Raw genomic sequence first — 19,651 nt, 5'->3', positions numbered from 1 at the left:
GCATGCTATCATGATCCCACTGGTGTGAAGTGATTCTCCGTGTTCCTCCATCTACATGTGCATACAGAGAGTTGTCGGGAATGCTGTTCTCCCACAAAATATAAACAATGCATTTGGTTCACTTGTTGCTGACTTCATTGTACTTTTAAGCATTGCTTAAATGTTTTATAATGAGCATTTTTATTAAAACAATGACATCATTTCTAAAAATTGGAGGTGAGGAGTATCAGTTCACTTCGTTCATTAGTAGCAAACCCAGTATCCAGCATCTAATCTTTCCTAGGAATTCAGGAAACAACTTCTTCAGGATTTCCATGATCAAGGTCCATAGCTATTGCTCAGGAAAGAGGAGGCAAGTGGGCTCAGTAGTTACTGAATGAGGATGTAGGAAATGTTTTCAATAACTAACAGATAGGTCTGCCAAGCCCCACCCCCTTTCTTTTTTTAAGTGGAGGTTCTTTATGTTTAAGTAAAGACATTGATGGATAGAATTGGTATTTATCAATAGTTTACTCTGACCAGTTGAGAATCATTAATTTTGTACAGGGCTGCAACGTGGTTACTTTGATCATTTAAATATGACTCTGACTCTTCTTTTTCCACAGTGCTCACACCCCACTGTTATCAATCAGATAAGAACACAAATCAGGAGAGAACTTTAGCTCCCTAGTAAATACCTTATGAAGCCAATGTGAGCTTGCCAACTAGATTATCATCTCTGCAGAAGATACATTTCCAAGCAGTCACTGTATTATACAGTACTTAGCACGCGGGGCCCCTCAGGATATGATGATAAATGTCTGTATAGAAGAAAAAACAATTTTCAAGAAACTGCAACGAAGCTGATTACCAACTGATTTTTTAAATCAGGGCCAGGAAATGATGGTCCATGGGCCAAGTCTGTCCCGTGACTTAATTTGCACAGCACAGGAGCTAACAATGGTTTTTGCATTTTTTTAAATTAATTTAAAAAATCAAAAGTAGAAAAGCGTTTCAGGTCAGGTGAAAATCCTTTGAAAGTCAAATTTCCTGTCCCTAACTAAAGTTGTACTGGAAACACAACAGGATCATTCATTTACATACCTTCTACAGCTGCATTTGCACTCAAAGGGTGGAGTTGAGTCTTATGACAGGAGACCCTAAGGCATAATGATGAAAATATTTGCTTTCTGACTCCCTTTAGAAAAAGTTGGTTGAGCCCTGCTTACTCGAGTGCATGTCTGTTTGCTGGTGAATAGATAATGCTTTTGTGTTAGACACAGACCTGTTGATGTGGCATCAGAGAAGCTGTAATCTTCAACTTTCCTCACTTCCTTCCGGAGTCAAAAGATAGTTACTGTGTGACTATGGAGGGACTATGAGTTACTAGCATATCATGGTAACAAATGGAAAAGACCTACATATTGCCTCCAAAAGTGATGGATTATAATCTAATTTGAAACTTAAATAGCATTAGTAGTTCCTATATTTCAAAACGTGTAGTTACTTCCTTTCTGTGTCTGAGAAATCTTTTGAAAGGCAAAAACCTTTTATTCTTGTGACTTTTACAAAATGCAGAGCCACATCAGCTGGGCCCTGTGCTCAGTGGCATTATCATAGTGAATGGTTTTAATTGGTTCTTACTTGTATTTGGCTGTCAATAGGACATGATAAACATATGGACAATGGGAAATATGTTTCAGTAGAATGTCTAAATCTTGATAGGCTATCCTGCTCATTTGCTGTGAAATGGTCATTAATGACTGGCATTGGCCCTCAGACCTACCATATTATATATGAAAACATGAAATTAATATAAAAGTCAAATTGCTACCAGTGAAACAGTGTTACCACTAGCACCATAAAATATTACCGAACTGGAAACACAAGTCATTTTGATTCAGAATCCCCACTGTGTACATGACTGACCTCAACTGTCCCCTCTTGTTTTGTTGTTTCAGAGGCTGAAGGCTGCGTTGACTCACCACCCTGCTGCCATGTCAAATGGGAATATGAACACCATGGGACACATGATGGAAATGATGGGCTCTCGGCAGGACCAGACGCCGCACCATCACATGCACTCCCACCCACATCAGCACCAGACACTACCAGCCCATCACCCCTACCCACACCAGCACCAGCACCCAGCTCACCACCCCCATCCTCAGCCTCATCACCAGCAGAACCACCCGCATCATCACTCCCACTCCCACCTTCATGCACACCCAGCACATCACCAAACCTCGCCACACCCACCCCTGCACTCCGGCAACCAAGCACAGGTAGACCCTTTTTGTGATCTCTTCCCCTTTCCTGTTAACAGTACAAGCTCTTATGGGGGGTCATGGGCAGCAACTTTGTTTGACCAGCCCCGATGTTCTATCTGACACGCTGGGGAGCTTTGTTCATTTCCTAGGAGGTAATGGCTACCCATAAAATACTACCAGATCATAGTTTCTATAAGTAATACAGTAAATTTTAGCTCTAAACTCCAGCGACAAATGTAAACTTCAAGTTCTCCAAAATCTCTTTCTGCAGTGTGTTACGAAGTTAACCCTAAAAATGTATTATTGATGTGAAGAGTAGAAAGAATTTAAGCATGTGAAGAAAGGTGTGGATAAAGAATGAGAAAAAAGGTTAATGCTAACTATGGTTCTAGCTACAGTGCTTCAAAACATTATAAAGACTCCATTTTGTCTCCTGTAAAATGGAAGTTAAATACAATGGGCAATATTCTAAATAACATTACATGCTAAAAATCTAAAGAGTAACAATTCCAGGCAGACAAAGAGGCTCGGTAATGGATGTCGGGGCATAAGGTGCTGTGTAAATGGTGAAGAAAGGTGAGTCATCCCGCCCACTGTGAAATGCGTTGGAGGAGCGGACAGAGAGCCAAGTTCTGTAGATCATCAGTTCAAGAGAAGGGCCAAGTCCCAGGGGGTGGGAGTCACCAGGAGTGGCTAGAAAGGAAGCCAGCATTTAGACTCAACTGAAAGAGAGTTGGGGGACCAGGCAGACATTATGTCACCCAGCCCAACAGGAGAGGCGGGTCCGTGTACCCGAGTGAGTTTTAGTAAGTGGATGAGGGGCATGTTCGGAGCATGGCTAGCCCTAGACACTTTGGATCTTCAAGCAGGATGACCTTTGGCAGTCCCCTCCACCCATTCCACTCTGCCAGCTTCCAAGCAGCTGGGTCAGAATGGTGTCCGAAGCTTAGGACCGCCAAGTAACACTTATTCATCGTCTGCCTCTGGACCTCACACCGGGCAGCTTCTTGAGCTCTTGGATCCCCTTCCCTAACACACACCAAACCTGGACAGCCATCCACATGGCTGGGTTATCCACAAGCTATTCAGTAGATACGCTGATTTGCTAGATAAGCTTACTTTTGCAAAGGTTCTTAGAGGTGTTCAATATAGCAAATGACAATGCAGGCTTTGGAGAAAACTTCCATTCTTTGCCCACTTTACTTCCTCCTGTGTGACAGTGGTCAGATTAACCTCCCTAAGCCTCAGTCTTTCCATCTGCAAAATGGGGTAATAATAGACTAAGCTTATAGAGTCTTAGGAGCATTAAGTAAGCAAATGTCTGCAAAGCCCTTAGCATGGTTTTCATTACATGTTGGCCATGATTACCTCTAAAGCCAAGGAATTTGATAGAAGTTGAGCAAGAGCATAGCAATAAAATACTATCCAAAGCACCTTTATAGTCAAATGTCATAGTGGGACATGTATTTAGAAGGGAGAAAGAAAACTGTAAGGTCAAAAATAGGCAAGGAGATTCACATGTGTACTTATTTTTAAGGGGAAGGATAACATCAAATTTTGGTTGCCTTGGTGTACAGACAAGTTTAACAGTTCCTTGAATATAAAAGCTACTCATTAACTAATTACCAGTTAGCCAATTGCCCTCCATTTCAAGTAAGCTTATATAGGCCAATTATACTATATGCAGTTAGTTCATTGCTATTATAATTAGATGCACAAACAGTTGTTTTTTTTATCCTATACTAAAAAGAAAGAATCCAAGTTGGTCTTGTTAAAATTTGAACAAGATCATTTAGATGGTATTGAAAATACCACTCTTAAACTTGGCTAATTTCTGAGAGCTTGTTGTATTGCTTAATTGTATGATTATTATCAGAATAGTAGGAATAGAAGTTTATTTGGGGTTGTTTTTTTTTAATCCTCACCCTCAGATATTTTTCCATTGATTTTATTTTTCTTTTCTTTTTTTTTTTAGACTGACAGTGGAAGGGAGAGGGAGAGAGAGAGCAACAGCAATGTGAGAGAGACACATTGATTGGTTGCCTCCTGCATGTGCCCCAGAGTGGAAACCGAGCCTGCAACCCTGAAACTGAGATATGTGCTCTTGACCAGAATTAAACCTGCGACCCTTCAGTTCTCGGGCCGACGCTCTAACCACTGAGCCAAACCAACTAGGGCTGAAGATGATTTGGAAAAATTCTGTCTTTTTAAAATCACAATTCATTCTCTTTGGTCAAAATTTTCAGAGCATCAATACCAACAGAAATCCATTTTTAAAAATAAAGTGATAGGTAACAATATTACCAGGGACACAAATCTGGCCTTAGGGTTGCATTTGCAATTTCTCCTGGCTTTTTGTAATTCTCTTGAATGTAAGGATGTAATTTCAGAGTCCTGGTGTCACTCCTTGGCCAGGAGAAATTTCTCTTAATTGTAGAACACCTTGAACCCTGAACCTGGACTGAATCTGAAGCCACCATATAACTTACCCCTTTGGGTGAAGCACAGGAAAAGTGTCAGAAGATGGCTGGCCCACGTGGCTCAGTGGTTGAGCATTGACCCATGAACCAGAAGGTCACAGTTTGATTCCCAGTCAGGGCACATGCCGGGTTGCAGGCTCGATCCCCACTAGGAGGCAGCCCATCTATGATTCTCTCTCATCATTGATGTTTCTATCTCTCTCTCTCTCCCTCTCTCTGAAATCAACAAAAGTGTATTTTTTTAAAAAGTGTCAAAAGATAAAGGTTGGTTAGAGTGGGAGAACATAGTATTGAAAAACGATCCCTGCAGTGGAAATTAAAACCCAGTTTTGCCTACTTGAGAGTCTTATCTAGAGACCACTAATTCACAAAATGAAATGGTAAAGGCAGAAATAGCCAAGGTCATGAGTTCCCTCTAATGCTTATAGAGTCACCTTTGTGGTGATAGCTCAGAAGTTAACATCTGAAAGGACAAGAGCTAACCCTTTTCCAGTAACAAGGATCATGCCTTTGTATCCACTCAGGTGGGGTAATACCTTAAACAAGTTATTTTCTTATTCCTCTGTGATGGGGAGGAAAGGAATCAACAATAAAACATTTTAGAAAATATCTTAGCTTTAAATAAAATTACCAAGAGGCAGTCCAACCTCAAGCCCGAGCCTGATGCTTTTGCAGTTAGTCATACAATGTTTGATAGATTTTGAGATTGAAATATATCACCAGCAGTCAGCTGATGTCAACCAGTGGCCATTATTAGCACAATTACAGTCATTCTGATTGATTTCAATCACAGGGTTAGAATGCGGTAGAAAAGGTTGCTGGAATTCACTTTTAAAACTTTTGCCTGTTATTTCAGCAGGTTAAATGTCCCTTGAAAAACAACTTTATAGGTATTACAGCCTTAAGCTGGAGTGACTGAGAAATGGGGGGGAGGGAAGAGAAACACCCTTTATTGAGAATGAAGAAGGGGAGTGAAGAAAGGGTTAGTGTCCAGAGACATAAAGAGTCCGTGGTAGAAATTTCACTGGGCACTGTGTATCAGCCTCATGGAGGGAATAAACCTGTGTATGTGGGGGTCTCCCAAACCTTAGATGTGGCTGAGCCCCAAGCAGATCTTACAGGGACTCTATAAGCACAGTAAAACTTTTTAATAAAGTGCTTTGCCACTCCTCGGATTTCCTTATAATGGCTGTAAATGGGGAAGCACAACAGTCCCTCCCTGTCACACCACGCAGTGTATAAGAGGGCTCAGTGCTGCTCAATGCCTGCTTGTAAAGACCCTGCTTCCCAATCGCCTAGAAACGCCTCCTCTGACTCCCTCCGCCTTAGTCACACCCTGAAACAGTGAACACAGGATTCCAACTGCTTTCGGGGGTTCACGGGATCTTCTGAGGGGAGTGACAGTGGGATGAGGTCCCAGAGCTGTGCCCTGGGAACAGAGTTTAACAGCATTAGGATGACAGGAGCTCCCGACCTGCCCAGACGGGGTTTTCCGCTGACCACAGCAGACTCTCCATATTGTGACACTAACCCTGACCTCTTGGTGCTCACCTGCAGCCAGACACTGGCACTTTACCATTTTAAAACGTACCTTAAGTAAAACAGTTTTAGCACCTGAAGGAGGAGAAACAATGTGTTCCTCTGCCAGGGTTCAGCCAGTGCCTGTAGGGGAAAATCTGTTTGACTATCTTTTCACAAGTCATCAGTTTATCTTGTCAAAATATCATGCAAGATAGCTCAGTGGATGCTTTTGCTTTCTGTGAGCGCAAGAGCTGTCACTGTTTACTGCACTGTTAGAAAACCAGTTTGAGATGCTACTAAAGCCATGGACTCGGCTGCGCTTTGCACGTCAACCCCGGCTTGGGTGTCTGTTCCCTCCCCAACCTGTCATCCCTCCTTCTGCTTCCCAGCAGGTTTCACCAGCCACGCAGCAGATGCAGCCAACCCAGACAATACAGCCGCCCCAGCCCACAGGGGGGCGCCGGCGAAGGGTGGTGGATGAGGATCCGGATGAGAGGAGGCGGAAATTTCTGGAACGGAACCGGGCCGCCGCCACCCGCTGCAGACAGAAGAGGAAGGTCTGGGTGATGTCACTGGAAAAGAAAGCTGAAGAACTCACCCAGACAAACATGCAGCTTCAGGTGCAGCCACTGCCCCTCTTCTCAGCCCTCAAAGGCCCTGTGTGCACATGGCACTTCCTGTCCCTGCAGCACTCGTTGCCCCGAGCAGTAACACCACACATCAGCCCACAGAGCAACAGGCTCCCTCCGCCAGCGTTATTCATTCGGGACACTGCAGAGCACAATAAGCCATTCAGTTTTCAGTCCGTCTGCCTGTAAAGCTCTAGGAGGGAGAACCTGCCCCATAAGTCACAGAGCTGGGAGCACGGGCTTCGAAGGGTCCCACTCTGGCTCAGTAATTACTTGCTGTGTTTACTCTCTCCAGCTCTCAGTTTCCTCATCTATAAAATGGGAAAATAACCCCATAGAGTTGCTGGGAGGAATAAATGAACTAATGTGTGCAAAGCCATTTGCCCAATGCCTGGCACGTCATCAATTTTCCACTTCTACAAAGTCACCAGTGAGGGGTTGCTTTGGCTAACACAGGATTATCTATATTTTTGTTTAAAGGAGGAAAGGGAGGTTCTTGTTTATTACTTAGCTCTATAAGAAGAGACATGTTTCTCTCTCATTTTCAAACTTGAGATTTTAATCTTGCACGATTTGTTCCTTCCAGGGGTGGCTCCACTGGGGACATTTTAGAGGCCACTTCAGGAGCATTTTGAGAGAAGGGTGGGAAACGCCAGGGCCGGGGCTTCTCCAGCGGATACGCGCTGTAGAAATGATGAGTTCGGGGCATTTGTTCTGACACAGAAAGCAGCACCCTGTTCACAGCAGGGAAAAGGCACTAAAGAGATGTGACCAGCAGTCCAGGGGCAGAGCCATGGGTGATAGCCCAGCACTTCCAGGAGCTGAGAGATGGCTGAAGAGGAGGGAAGGAGAGGAAGGCTGCCCCAGCTGGGGAAGAGCTGTTTCTCAGAAGTTCATAGGTCACCTTCCGTTCCCATTCCAGGTTCTCTGTGCATCCTTAGAAAGGAGCAATTAGGGTGCCAAATCCCCAAAGCCTGTGCATATACAGTTCCATGAATGGGAATGACCTTGGGGCATCCAATGTACAAGTTGAAAATATACAAAGAAAATTTGGGTGATACATGGACTGAATATCATAATTAATGGATGTTCACTCTTCCCCCTAAATGTATCATTCTTTGTGTGATAGACATGAGAAAGAACCTGAGAAACATGTAGAGCAGATATGAGGGAAATAAAACAATAATTATAATTATTCCTCCCAATATTTTATGCTATATGAAGGTGGGGGCTATGTCTCATTGCCTTCCCCCACCACCTACCTCCCCATTTCCAGCCTAGTGTCTCGTTAGCATGGTGAATTCTGAGTGTCTGCACTCAGCATCTGTTGAATAAGTGAATGCATTCCCTGTCTCTGGAGTGCCCCAAGAGCTGGCTGCCTGGCCATTTGGCAGGAATGCGTTTGAAGGGAGTGGAGCCACAGTGGGATGGCTGGACTTAGACACCTCCAGAGTCACTCCAGCCTGTGAATCTGTAATTCTAGAATCTGGCAGGCACAGTAGCATGCGAGGAGGTAGAACGTGGACAAACACTCTTAATACTCATAGTACTCATTTTTATTTTATGTGTATTGAAAAATGTCATTAGAACATCAAACCTTCAATTTCACAAACCCTATTGGTAAGGATGAGGCTAAATCATTACAAAATGAGTTAATTCGTACAAACATGTTAAGTAAATAAGAGTCCCGGTGGATGTGGACCTAGCAAATATTACAGCCATGGTGCCGCTCTGACCAACGGCTGGGAGGCCTTTAAATTTGCTACCAGGTCTGAGGTCTGCAAGAAGACCGTGAAAATCTGCAGGGTTTCTGTCTTGACAATGTTGACTTTTGGGCTCGGTACTTCTCTGTTGTATCCTGTGTGTTGCACATGTTTTGCAGTATCCTTGATCTCTCCCCACTGGATATCAGTAGCACCCTCTACGCCACCCCCCATTTGCGACAACCAAAAAGTCTCCAGGTGTTGCCAAATGTCCTCTGCGGGGGCAAAATCGTCCCAGGTCGAAACCACTGCCTTAGACGAAGGAGCCAGCTGGCATGGATCAGATGCCAACAAATGTTTAAATCAGTTTCCACTAAAATGAGTCCTTGCAGAATGACTCCAGGCATTGACTGTGGTCCTAGAGCATGAGAACACGGAGGGTCCCAGCAGAGAGCCAGGAAAAGTAAAGATGCCATGGACCTCGAGGCCAGATGTGTTCATGATTTGGCCAGATGCATGTATATTATTGCTTTTACAAAACAGATAAGGGTCCCTTTACGGACCCTAATCCATGAATTTTTACATTTCTTTAGGGCCAGCATGGCTAATGAAAAGAAATGTTAGAATTCTTGTCCCTGAAAATCAACCAACCAACCGGTACCAAGATTTGGGGTTGGTGAAGCAGTGCCCACGGAAGGGGCTGTCTCTGAAAAGCCTGCATTGTTGATGTTTTCCAGCCACGGCTTGGTTCAGAGGGACAGAAACCACACCGTTGCCTTTTTCTGTGCTGGTGGGTGCTCTGCCCCACGCCTTGTGATGCCGGAGAGGGTAGCAGATCCCGCTACCTCTGAGTGACCCTTTCCCTCTCAGTGGACCTTTGTCAGAAGAAAAAGGTGTCTCTCTTGACGCTGGTTCAGTGAGCCAAATTTTAAGTAAACAGAAATGGAAGGTGCTAAGCAAACAAACTCCAGCCAAATGGAATATCCAAGGTCTGGATGGCCAGCTGCCACTTTTGAGTTGTTTTCCAGCATAGAACCTTCTAGTTAGGTTGCAGAGTTTCAGATTGGAAAAATCAGACCTAAGAAAACAAAGTCAAACTCCCAGACCTCATTTCCTTGCCTCCTGACACATCTCTACCCAAGAGGTCAGCGCAGGTATAGAACTGAGGGAAATGGGAGACTCCACCCAATCTGACATTTTGTTTAGGGAGAAGCTAAGGCTCAGGGGACGTGACGAGTCTTCCCACAGGTCACACAACCAGCCAGTAGCAGGATGAGGACCCAAGTAAGTCTTCTCTTGACCTAATCCCTCTTGCTCTGTGACCTTTTATTCTAGAAAGTTCTGAAACTAAAGATATTCACATTCTTTTCTCTGACAGAGTAGCTAAGATCAGCTCTAAATTCCTCAGCTGCTGATGTGGGGCTCCGTGAGTAGACTGTTTGTGTTCGATGCATGATATGGAAATCATCTGGTCACCCACTGAAATAATTGCTTTTCTCTTTTAGTACAGAGACACATGGCCTAAGTCGCTGCTGAAATTTTAGACACATGAGCCCAGGTTTGGGACTTGGCAAGAGAATAGGCCAGATGGGAACTGTTGCTAGACAAATTGAAAGTCCTTTGTTTCGGAATGAACCAAACCTGGCTTCAGCTAATCTACAAAAAGAAGTGGGGGAGGGGCTATATTGCAGAGCCCATTTTGATTTGATTTGATGTTTTTGGCACAGACTACTGTTTGCATCAATAAGCATTCTGGGTTTATCATATTAACAGAATGACATCCCCCAAGCTCAAAACTGCAAGTGTAGCTTTGAGGGACTTCTTGGAGTAGTTATTTAAAGTATATTATTATAGGATTGAATGTCTCCGTAGGGGGCGCTACTTCATCCCAAGGCAACTGATGGATTTAAAAACAGATTAATCCAATAATGTTTCGTCTACCCTCTTACAGTCTCTATTTAAATGGCTGAATATTTCAGCAGCAAACCCAAACCAGCTAAGATGGGCTGATTTCAGCAGGAGAATCAGTACTGATTAGTACTACTCTGCATTCTCAAAGTACTTTTATATGAAGACCTTACACTATTATAACCTACACAGGGAATCAAAAAGAAAAAAAATGGTGAATTGCCTCAATTTATAAAGCAAGGTAACTCAGAGTAAGAAAATGCCTGCAGAGGTCCTGGTTTTTATTTCCCTAGAGCTGCAGGCCGCATTGATTTCTTTCATGAATTTCAAAACATTTGCTATCTGGTTGTTCTCTTTCTAAATGAATTCAAGGTGATCCTACTTATGTTACCTTGGACGGCTTTTTGTTTAAAAGAGAGTCTGGTATTTGTGCATTTCCTACCTGTCAGGCTATCGATCCGGAATCTGTAGGGCAATTATGCATGTGCACAGCACAGGATCCACTCTGCTTTCTCCAGGACAGCCAATCTTGACATTTCTTACCCAGCAGCCTCCATCATGGACTCTGATGAAGGCTCTATCCAAGGGTGGGCAAACTTTTTGACTCAGGGCCACAATGGGTTCTTAAACTGGACCGGAGGGCTGGAACAAAAGCATGGATGGAGTGTTTGTGTGAACTAATAGAAATTCAAAGTAAACATCATTACATAAAAGGGTACGGTCTTTTTTTTTTTAGTTTTATTCATTTCAAACGGGCCGGATCCGGCCCGCGGGCCGTAGTTTGCCCACGGATGCTCTATACACTCTCAACAATACACACACACACACACACACACACACACACACACGCACGGACACGGACACCAAATTTTGCATTAAAGAAACTATTAATGTTGCTTTGGAATCTGATAAGATTTAGAAGCATAGGAGGTGCTACAACTGGCTCCCATAGAAAATATGAGACTTAAAAGATAAGCATGTTTGAGAATACCAAAAGTAGTTACCTAACGACTAAAAAGTCAAGATTGAGTTCTTCATTAGATTATTAGGCAATTAACTTTCTCAATAGAAGGAAACACAGAAACACTCATAGAATAAGGACCTACCTTGCAGGAAAGAACTAGAGAACTAGTCCAACCATCTTGTTTTACATTTGGTTGGGGAGGCAGCTTGGGACGCCAAACCCTATTATTCTTAACTTGCAGTTGAGAGTTTCTTTTCCGCTGGAAACTTGCCCCATGAATTTCTGTGGCCATTAGACTTTTATTTAGTCCTTATCAGCATCGTAATTATGTGTGTATGGGCTAGACAAGAGACTGATTGTTTTTCTCTACCGAGAATATTAATCGCCATTCATTTCCCAACCACAACATAGCTACTAGTAAATAACATAATTACTAACACATTACATTAAGAAATATGTCCATATCCACACATATCTTTAAATGATGGCCAGTTGTCACAGTACTTTCCAAGTTCCCACATTTTTACAAACCTTCACAACTCCTAGGGCCTCAGTTTCTATACTTACAACATACAGATTTATTAATAAAGTGCTTTGCTCTCTACAGACAAAAATGCCACTGCAGTCATATGTTCTGTATGGGGCTTCGGTTATAGTCAGGGACACCACATGTGCATAGTGGTGATTGGTGCTGTTTTATCGTGGCCTCTCATGGAAGCAAAAGGTTTATTGTGAAATGATTTGGGGTGTGCCAAGAATTGTGGGCAGTTAGCTCCTTGCAACTGCAGAAACCCAGAGAACGGAATTCCAAGTGTTTTCCTAAGGAAGGGGCAAAGAACACTCCGTGCCTGGGAAGTTGGGAAGTTGAACCTGCCTAGACAGGGGACTGCCCAGGGCATCGTGGGGGAAGCAGTGGAGACCAAGATGAAGCTTTTGAGAGGGCCACAAAGTGGAATTTTTCTTTCTCCCCGAAGCATAAGAAAGCAAGAAAGTCCTGTTGTTGGGTTTTGTTGGAAACACTTTCCTTATTTGTTGTTTCCTAGGTCACAGAAGGACAGTGTGGGTGGACGCACTAAAACTTGAAACTTGACTCCACTTTCTTAGCACCTTTGTCTGCATTGCCTGTGGCTGAGAGTTTCTTCTTGGGGGGCAGGTGTCCAGCAGTTGTCATTTCAGAAAGGGGTCATTTCTGTAGTCCCACTGAGAATTATGTGACATTTGGCAGCTGGGCTCGATATTCACACATTTAGGTTTCTTTTTCTCCTTTTCAGTTTTGTTTTGTTTGTTGTTTTTAACCTGGGGCTGCCTTCTATATAATGATCTAGAAGTAGCTTTCTTCACACATGCTATTTTAAGCAGAGGGGTAGCTGGTACAAGCAGGGGAAGCTGTCTGAATTTAAATGGGCATGAAATCAGAGAGAAAAGAATTCGTGTTTAGGGCTAAAATAAATTGTCCTATAAATAAAGTTGTCCCACTGACCCCGGAATTGACAAGGGTCACTTTTGGTTTTGACAGGGTCCCTGATCAATCACACTCATTTGGAAGCAGGAGGTAAAATTCACCTTGCTGACTGTTCTCAGATTTAGGAGCAATTTTCCTGTGCCATGAAGTGATTTATTCATTAATAATGCTAATTTCTTCCATAGATCTTTTTTTTTTGTAAATTTGAAAGGGAGTAAGAAAAACTCTGAAATGAAATTTTTTTGTTATTTATGTTACTCAACATTTGATTGCCTATAATGTATTTTGCTAATGAATGTGGAAATGGGAGGTATTGTTTAAAACAAGTTTCAAAAAAAATTTTTAATTAACTTCTAGAATCCCAAACTTACTTTTCTAGGTGATAAATACATGCCTGGAAAGCCAAGCTCATATTGAAAGTGTAGCTACAACTTAATGACAGCAATGTTAAAACACCTTCCCTGTGTGCGTGTTTCTTTAACGTCTCTTATGAGCATAATGCCTGGCAGCCACTAATGAGCACAGGCCGGAGAGAGGGTGTTATGTATCACAACTGTAAAATGGCTTATTTGAGATAGTGCTATGTTTCTAGTTTACTTTTATCAAGTGGAAGCACCTTGGAACCAACCATCTCTTCTAAGTATTTGTAGGCAATGGTGCCAAGTAAATTATTCTGCAAAGTCATGGGCTTGTCGTTTGAATTACCACATTAAGTGGAGATCTAAGGCATGTATTTAAGTGAATAAGAAAAATTCACATACAAACCACAACACCCTGCTGATGGCGGGAGGGGGAGGGGCGCAGAGGAAGACTTTATAGACTGAAATTAGCCAAACTAGTTAATGAACCCATGAAATTAATTCTATCGTGATCCAGAAGTTCATGGCCCCATGCCTCCCTGGGCTGACCTCACCCACCATCCAGAACCAATATTTGTGCCAGGTGCCTCCATGCCTCCTGCTAAGTGGGCGTCAGGCAGGGGATGTGCTCTGTTGAACTATAGCCCATTTGGAAGTTTGGGGAAATCTGGTGGTAGATTGGTCAGCTTATCCTGAGGGTATTTCAGATGGAAGCCCTACAAGTCTTCCATTGCGTCACATTCACCTTCTCATCAACCTGACCTTGTCAGACAGTGTAAAGATGATAATTACCGTAACTAAATTTTATTGTGTGCTTACTATGTGCTAGGCATTGTTCTGAGTGTTTTACATCTACAACCTCATTTAATCCTCACGACAACTCAAAGAACTCTGTGCTGTTCTGATCCCCATCTTATAAACAATGTTACTGGAGCTCACTGGGTTACATCACCTGCCTGGAGTCCCTTTGTGAGTGTAGAGTGGAGATTCCCACCCAAGGAACCTGGCCCCAGAGTAAACCTAAGCGGTGGACTCTGCACTTTTGCTAGGACCCAGCTCTTGAATGGAAACCTAGCCTCTGCAGAAAGTCCCGGGAAAACGCGAGGGCCAAAGTGAAGGCAAGCTACACATTTCCAGGCAAATCCTGTTAAGTAATATTCTTAATGCCATTCAGACATAACAGAAAAGTTCACCAATTTCATTGTTGGAAGTGCACGGGGCCTTAGGTTTGTGTTCACTGGTCTTCTCAACCTGGCTCTCCTACGTCTCTTTCCAGAATGAAGTGTCTATGTTGAAAAACGAGGTGGCGCAGCTGAAACAGTTGTTGCTAACGCATAAAGATTGCCCAATAACAGCCATGCAGAAAGAGTCGCAAGGATATCTAAGTAAGTCATTGACTTTCTTGCTGTTTTTAATGTTCAGTGTTTTGCCTCTAATTTTGCATTCAATTGTATTGAAAGAGCAAGAGTAAAGTGTAGGTTGTACATCCAGGCAGACACACTAGAACTCGGACGGCTGCCAGACAATGCCACCAGAGGCAGGCCTCTTTTCTAACCCCCGGGCATCACCATGCCCACCACCTCCCTATAATTTCTGGCTAGACTTTCCCTGGCATTTCACATTGTAAAACCCTACCAAATTCCAACTCTGCAACCAGTAGAAAAATGGCCTGCTAGCGCCCAATTACCGTGGGCTAGCAATCTTCCAGAGAAATCCATGGGCTGGCAAACAGGCCTTGGGTGTATCACATCCAATGCCTCAGGATACGCAGCATGTTATTCACTGAGCTAAAAAACTGGTGACCTTGCCTCAGTTTATCAATACATAAAGTGGATCCCTTTTCTTAGACCCCAAGTTCTGCAGCTGGAATGTCAGTATATTGGTTAACTATTAGTCGAGTAGTGGGGGTGGGAGGTGCAGGGACTCATGGCTGAAGGTCAATTTATTTTCAAATAATTTTTTAGATTGAGCAACACAGAGTCTCCCACCACATGTGAGTATTTTTCCACATTTGATGTATGGACGGCTATTTGAAAATACCAGGTGGGGAACGTCACATCCCGAGACTCAAACACATCGAACCATTCTGCTGATCTAGAAAGCATGGCTTTGCTTGTAGCTCTAAACTGGGAAGGCATAGCTTTGTGACTACCGTTTAAAGTTCTGAAATTAACCCCCAGGAGAACATGTGTGAAAACACTTCTATTTCTAGTAATCGTCTAATAGTATTTTTCTAGACTTGAGTAGTCCACAAGTCACCCAGGAAAGAGCTACATTGGGGTGTGTGTGTGTTTTTTCCTAGGTCCGGAGAGCAGCCCTCCCGCGAGCCCGGTCCCCGCTTGCTCCCAGCAGCAGGTCATCCAGCATAACACCATCACCACGTCCTCGGCGGTCAGCGAGGTGGTGGGAAGCTCCACCCTCAGCCAGCTCACCACTCACAGAACAGACCTGAATCCGATCCTTTAAAAACCAGGGCTCAGACCTTGCCTCCAAGAAGAGCTGCCGCGTCCCATGCGTCCTTTCCTTGAAGGGCATTTTTAGAATTAACTCAGACCTGGAAGACTCCTCAGCTCTTCAGAGACTGGCTTTCGTTTTTACAGTCATCATGGAAATGTTGTCTTTTATACTTAGTTCTATGAGAAAAAAGGGAGTTATGCAATTACTATCTATCAGCTTGGGAAATGCTTTGGTGCTTTTCTCCAGTTTTCTGGTACCAGTTACATGTTTATAAACTGAATGCTTTCTGTATATAGTCATGGTTTCATTAGCAGTCCAACCCTTTGCCTGAGACATTGACTCTTGTTAAGCCGCAGCTTATAGTCAAAATGAGGCATGCTTAGATGTCAACAGATGCAAGGCAACTGGGTGAGATGTCTGATGACATCATAGTCCGTGTTGAGCTTGTGCTGTGATGTCACCAGAATCCCAGATAAACACAGAGCCTTTTCCACAGCTTTGTTTCTCTTACTATAAAAAGCGTAAGATCCATTGGTGTCCAAATAACGCCACCAGGCATCTCCCCACCCCTCCTGCTCCCCTTGGCCCACTTCCTCCAATGCCCACTTCCTTCTCCGTTTCCACTCCTTGCTGGGCTCCCTGTTTACTCTATATCTTTACTTTCTTCTGCTTTATTTTTCCCCCTTGAGCATTGCATGTAAAGAAGAAAATAATGTTTAAAGAAAAAAATAAAAGCAAACCTCAGCAATGTGGACCTAGCCATTGCTTCCCTTGCCCTTGACCCGCAGCTGGAGTTCATTCAACTCGTGCTTCTTACAAAATAGTAACCAGGAGATGTTTAATGTGCCTGATTTAATGTTTTTAATAATCAGAGCAAATAAAAAGTGGCTTAGCCATAGGTGAAGCACTGTTGAGTGCCAGCTGTGGAGACACTAGGGAAGGGAGCCGTGTAAGCCTCGATTGTGAAAGTCCAAATCATGATGCGAGGCTAAAACATCACACCCTCAAATCACAGCTGGTTTTATATGGCCTGTCTATAACGTCAAAAACCCATGTACTATATAATAATTCAGAAGGGCTCTATTCACTACACAAATTACATTGTTCAGTCATCAGCTACTAATAGCCTAAGATTTATTGTTGTGTGTGTTTTTTCTTAAGCCTATGGAACCAGCTTTGCTGTTCTGGTGGGTGAAAGTAGATGAACTAGTGGAGGAACAAAGAGAGAAAGAAAACCTAATGTTCCATTGGGGCACTTCCCGCCCTCCCACGGCAGTGAAAGAAAGGACCCCATGGACATGGCTACTCCACTCTCCTGAACAATTCTGATTTACATTTTCAACAACTTTTGTGGAATTGCCCATTATACAAAGCAGATAGTTCCAAACCACAGTTGTGCCTCCTTGAATCAAGCCATTCTACTGTGCTAATGTTTTAATATCACATCTCACAAATAACCAGGCTAATGTTTCTCTTTAGCAGTCTAGACAGGTGCTGGTGTTTCATCTCCATTTGAATGCTTGACCTCCTAACATGAGTGTGTGTGTGTGTGTGTGTGTGTGTGTGTGTGTGTGTGTGTGTTCATGGGATTTAAAGGAATAGTATTTTACAAAAGGTGTAGCTTTTATAAGAGTTCAGAAAAAGGAAGGACGTGTGTGTTTTTTCTCTCACTAGAGTGTAAGAATCTATTTTGGAGAAAAAAGAAAATATGAGAGTTGTGAAGCATGATTTTTATAACTAGTTTCAGTTTTATCTACTAACTTACTTTTTAAATCAATATTTATCAACAATCTTTTCATGTATGCAGTGCTTTTGAAAGAAACTTTTGAGTATCCAGTGAAACTCATGACTTGGATATATGGTCTAAAAATCAAAGCAAAAACAAACAAAAAAAAGAAAACAAAAAAAAGAAAAGGAAAAAAAAGAAAAATGTAAACAAAAAGGATTTTCTATTATATTTTAGACGAACATATCATTTTTAAGTATTTTAAATACTGAATTCAAAGTTGTTTTTTGTTTTGTCTTGTTTTGAATCCCAGCAGTAACAGTTGAGTGGTTTAACCTAACTGGCTTCCTAAGAAACATTGAAGATTTAGCTAAAAAAAGAAGTTAACATTCTTATCTCTTTATTGAAATGAAAAATAATTTTTTTCATAACTCCTGCCTAGGACTATCTATGTGTCCCTCTACAAAGGAAAAAGAGCTCATTGAAATGTTTGTTTGGGGGTTTTTTTAATTTTATTTTTTTGCTTTAAGTAAACAAAAACTTTTCTTTCTTTACTGCATGCATAGCACTTATGAAATGGATTTTTAAAAAATCCACTGGTGATACCAGAATGTCCAGGGAGTGGGTTGTCACTAAAATTATGGTTTACAGTTGTTCCACCTCTTGACTGAAATATTTAGTTGCTAAACCCAAAGCCTCTGCAGTTAAGAACTTGCCTGAGTTTCCTTAATTCAGCAACTTGACAGTTTGACTGATGTGCATTATATATAGCTCAATTATGTCTGTTCTTTATGCTAAGTAGGCGAACCAGCCACACACGTTGGCCAACGGGCCTCAGCGTATAATTAGAAGGAACTGTCTTCTTGTTACACGCAGGGCCGTTAGGTGTGTTCATTAGCAATGTGGAAACAGTCAATGGAAGATGCCAGCGCGTTCTCAGGGCTTGAAATCCCAAACAGAAAGGCTCATTGGTCACATCCAACACTCGGCTTATCAATATGAAGTGATTTCCCTTGAAGGCCCAGCTTTCTCCGGACTATGGAACAATCAGTCCTCCCTCTTGCCCTACACTTTTTGCCAATCTGGGAAAATGTCTTTCTCCCCCATTCTTCTCTCCCACTGAATTACTGGTCACCCCTCCATAATTTCATGAATCGGTTGCAGTGATCTTCAGAGCATTTACCCCGAGGGCTCTGCAGCGTTGCCCTCCTCGCTCCCTTGGCATATTTTTATCGGCAGGATGTGCTTCTGAAGTCACTGCCAGCCTACCTGGAAATTTCTACTTTTTTCCTCCCCTGCCTTTTGTGATGGGAGTTAACACCTTCGAAAAGTACACCTAGTAGTGTTTCTACCCGCTGAATCCTCCCCGAAACTGAGGCATCCACATCTGCATTGTTTCTCCTTAACAACATAGGCAGGGACAGGTCTGGTGGAAATCCTAGCCTTGGATGAATGCACTTATTTCAAAGCCAGGCGTTAGGTCAGAAGTCTTCCCTATACCCTCCCACCCACCCTGCTCCCACCTCCAAGTCAATGTCCTCAAGTCACCATCTCAGCACAGCTTGTAGGAGCCGGTATGTGCTGTCACTGCGTGGTTAGCATGAGGGTGACTGACTTGGGGCAAATGCTCTTTGGAGCCTATTCGGTCAAACGCAGCAAGTTCCCAATAGAGGGGCATCGATGGTGAACGTTCAGGTGGTTGTTGCCTGTTAGTGAGGCACATTTGAGTGTGTCTGTTGATTCGTCATTTGAAATCTTAAACTAGCTGCAGTGAAAGACCAGCCCTGGGCTGGGGGTGGGGTAGGTTAAGCTTCAGTAACAGCTATAAATCTAGCCATTCGGTTAGAATAGAATGTGCTTTCTGGTTAATAAAGATCATCTAAGAAAATATATATGTATGTATGTGTGTATACAGTGGAAGTCAAGGACCAAAGCAAAATTTGAACAGGAATCTATTAATTTAGAATTTTATAAGATATTTATTAATAAATGTTATTTTTAAACATTCCATTTGAACAGTATTCTTCTGTAGGATCTACTTGTTTTTAAAGTATTAGCTCATAATAAACTACTCTAGTGTATGTAGCCTCATTTTTCAGGGTTTCAATGGCTGCGCTCCATCATTTGGTGGAAATGTTTGCTTGGACCTCTTTGCATAGAAATATCAAGGATTATTATTGCTCTGTGAGTTAT

General features: G+C 42.7%; 1 protein-coding gene across 5 annotated transcripts in view; it reads left to right on the top strand.

The window, feature by feature from the left end:
- Nucleotides 1-17,633, top strand: part of CREB5 (cAMP responsive element binding protein 5) — a 389,564-nt gene extending 371,931 nt beyond the window's left edge. For 3 of the 5 annotated variants that reach the window (XM_014537001.1, XM_014537002.1, XM_005862956.2), the window contains 4 exons: nt 1,941-2,264; nt 6,640-6,870; nt 14,552-14,660; nt 15,578-17,633. In XM_014537001.1, the coding sequence (XP_014392487.1) occupies nt 1,941-2,264; nt 6,640-6,870; nt 14,552-14,660; nt 15,578-15,741 (828 nt within the window). In that variant the 3' untranslated portion in view covers nt 15,742-17,633. Of the gene's footprint in view, nt 1-1,940; nt 2,265-6,639; nt 6,871-14,551; nt 14,661-15,239; nt 15,269-15,577 lie in introns of all 5 variants that reach the window. The other 2 variants (XM_014537003.1, XM_014537004.1) reach the window with 2 other exon arrangements.
- The last annotated feature ends 2,018 nt before the right edge of the window (nt 17,634-19,651 follow it).

Source organism: Myotis brandtii, unplaced genomic scaffold, assembly GCF_000412655.1.
Source record: "Myotis brandtii unplaced genomic scaffold, ASM41265v1 scaffold17, whole genome shotgun sequence".
NCBI lineage: Eukaryota > Metazoa > Chordata > Mammalia > Chiroptera > Vespertilionidae > Myotis > Myotis brandtii.
Note: the sequence above shows the minus strand (reverse complement) of the source record. Positions and strands in the feature narration are given on the sequence as shown.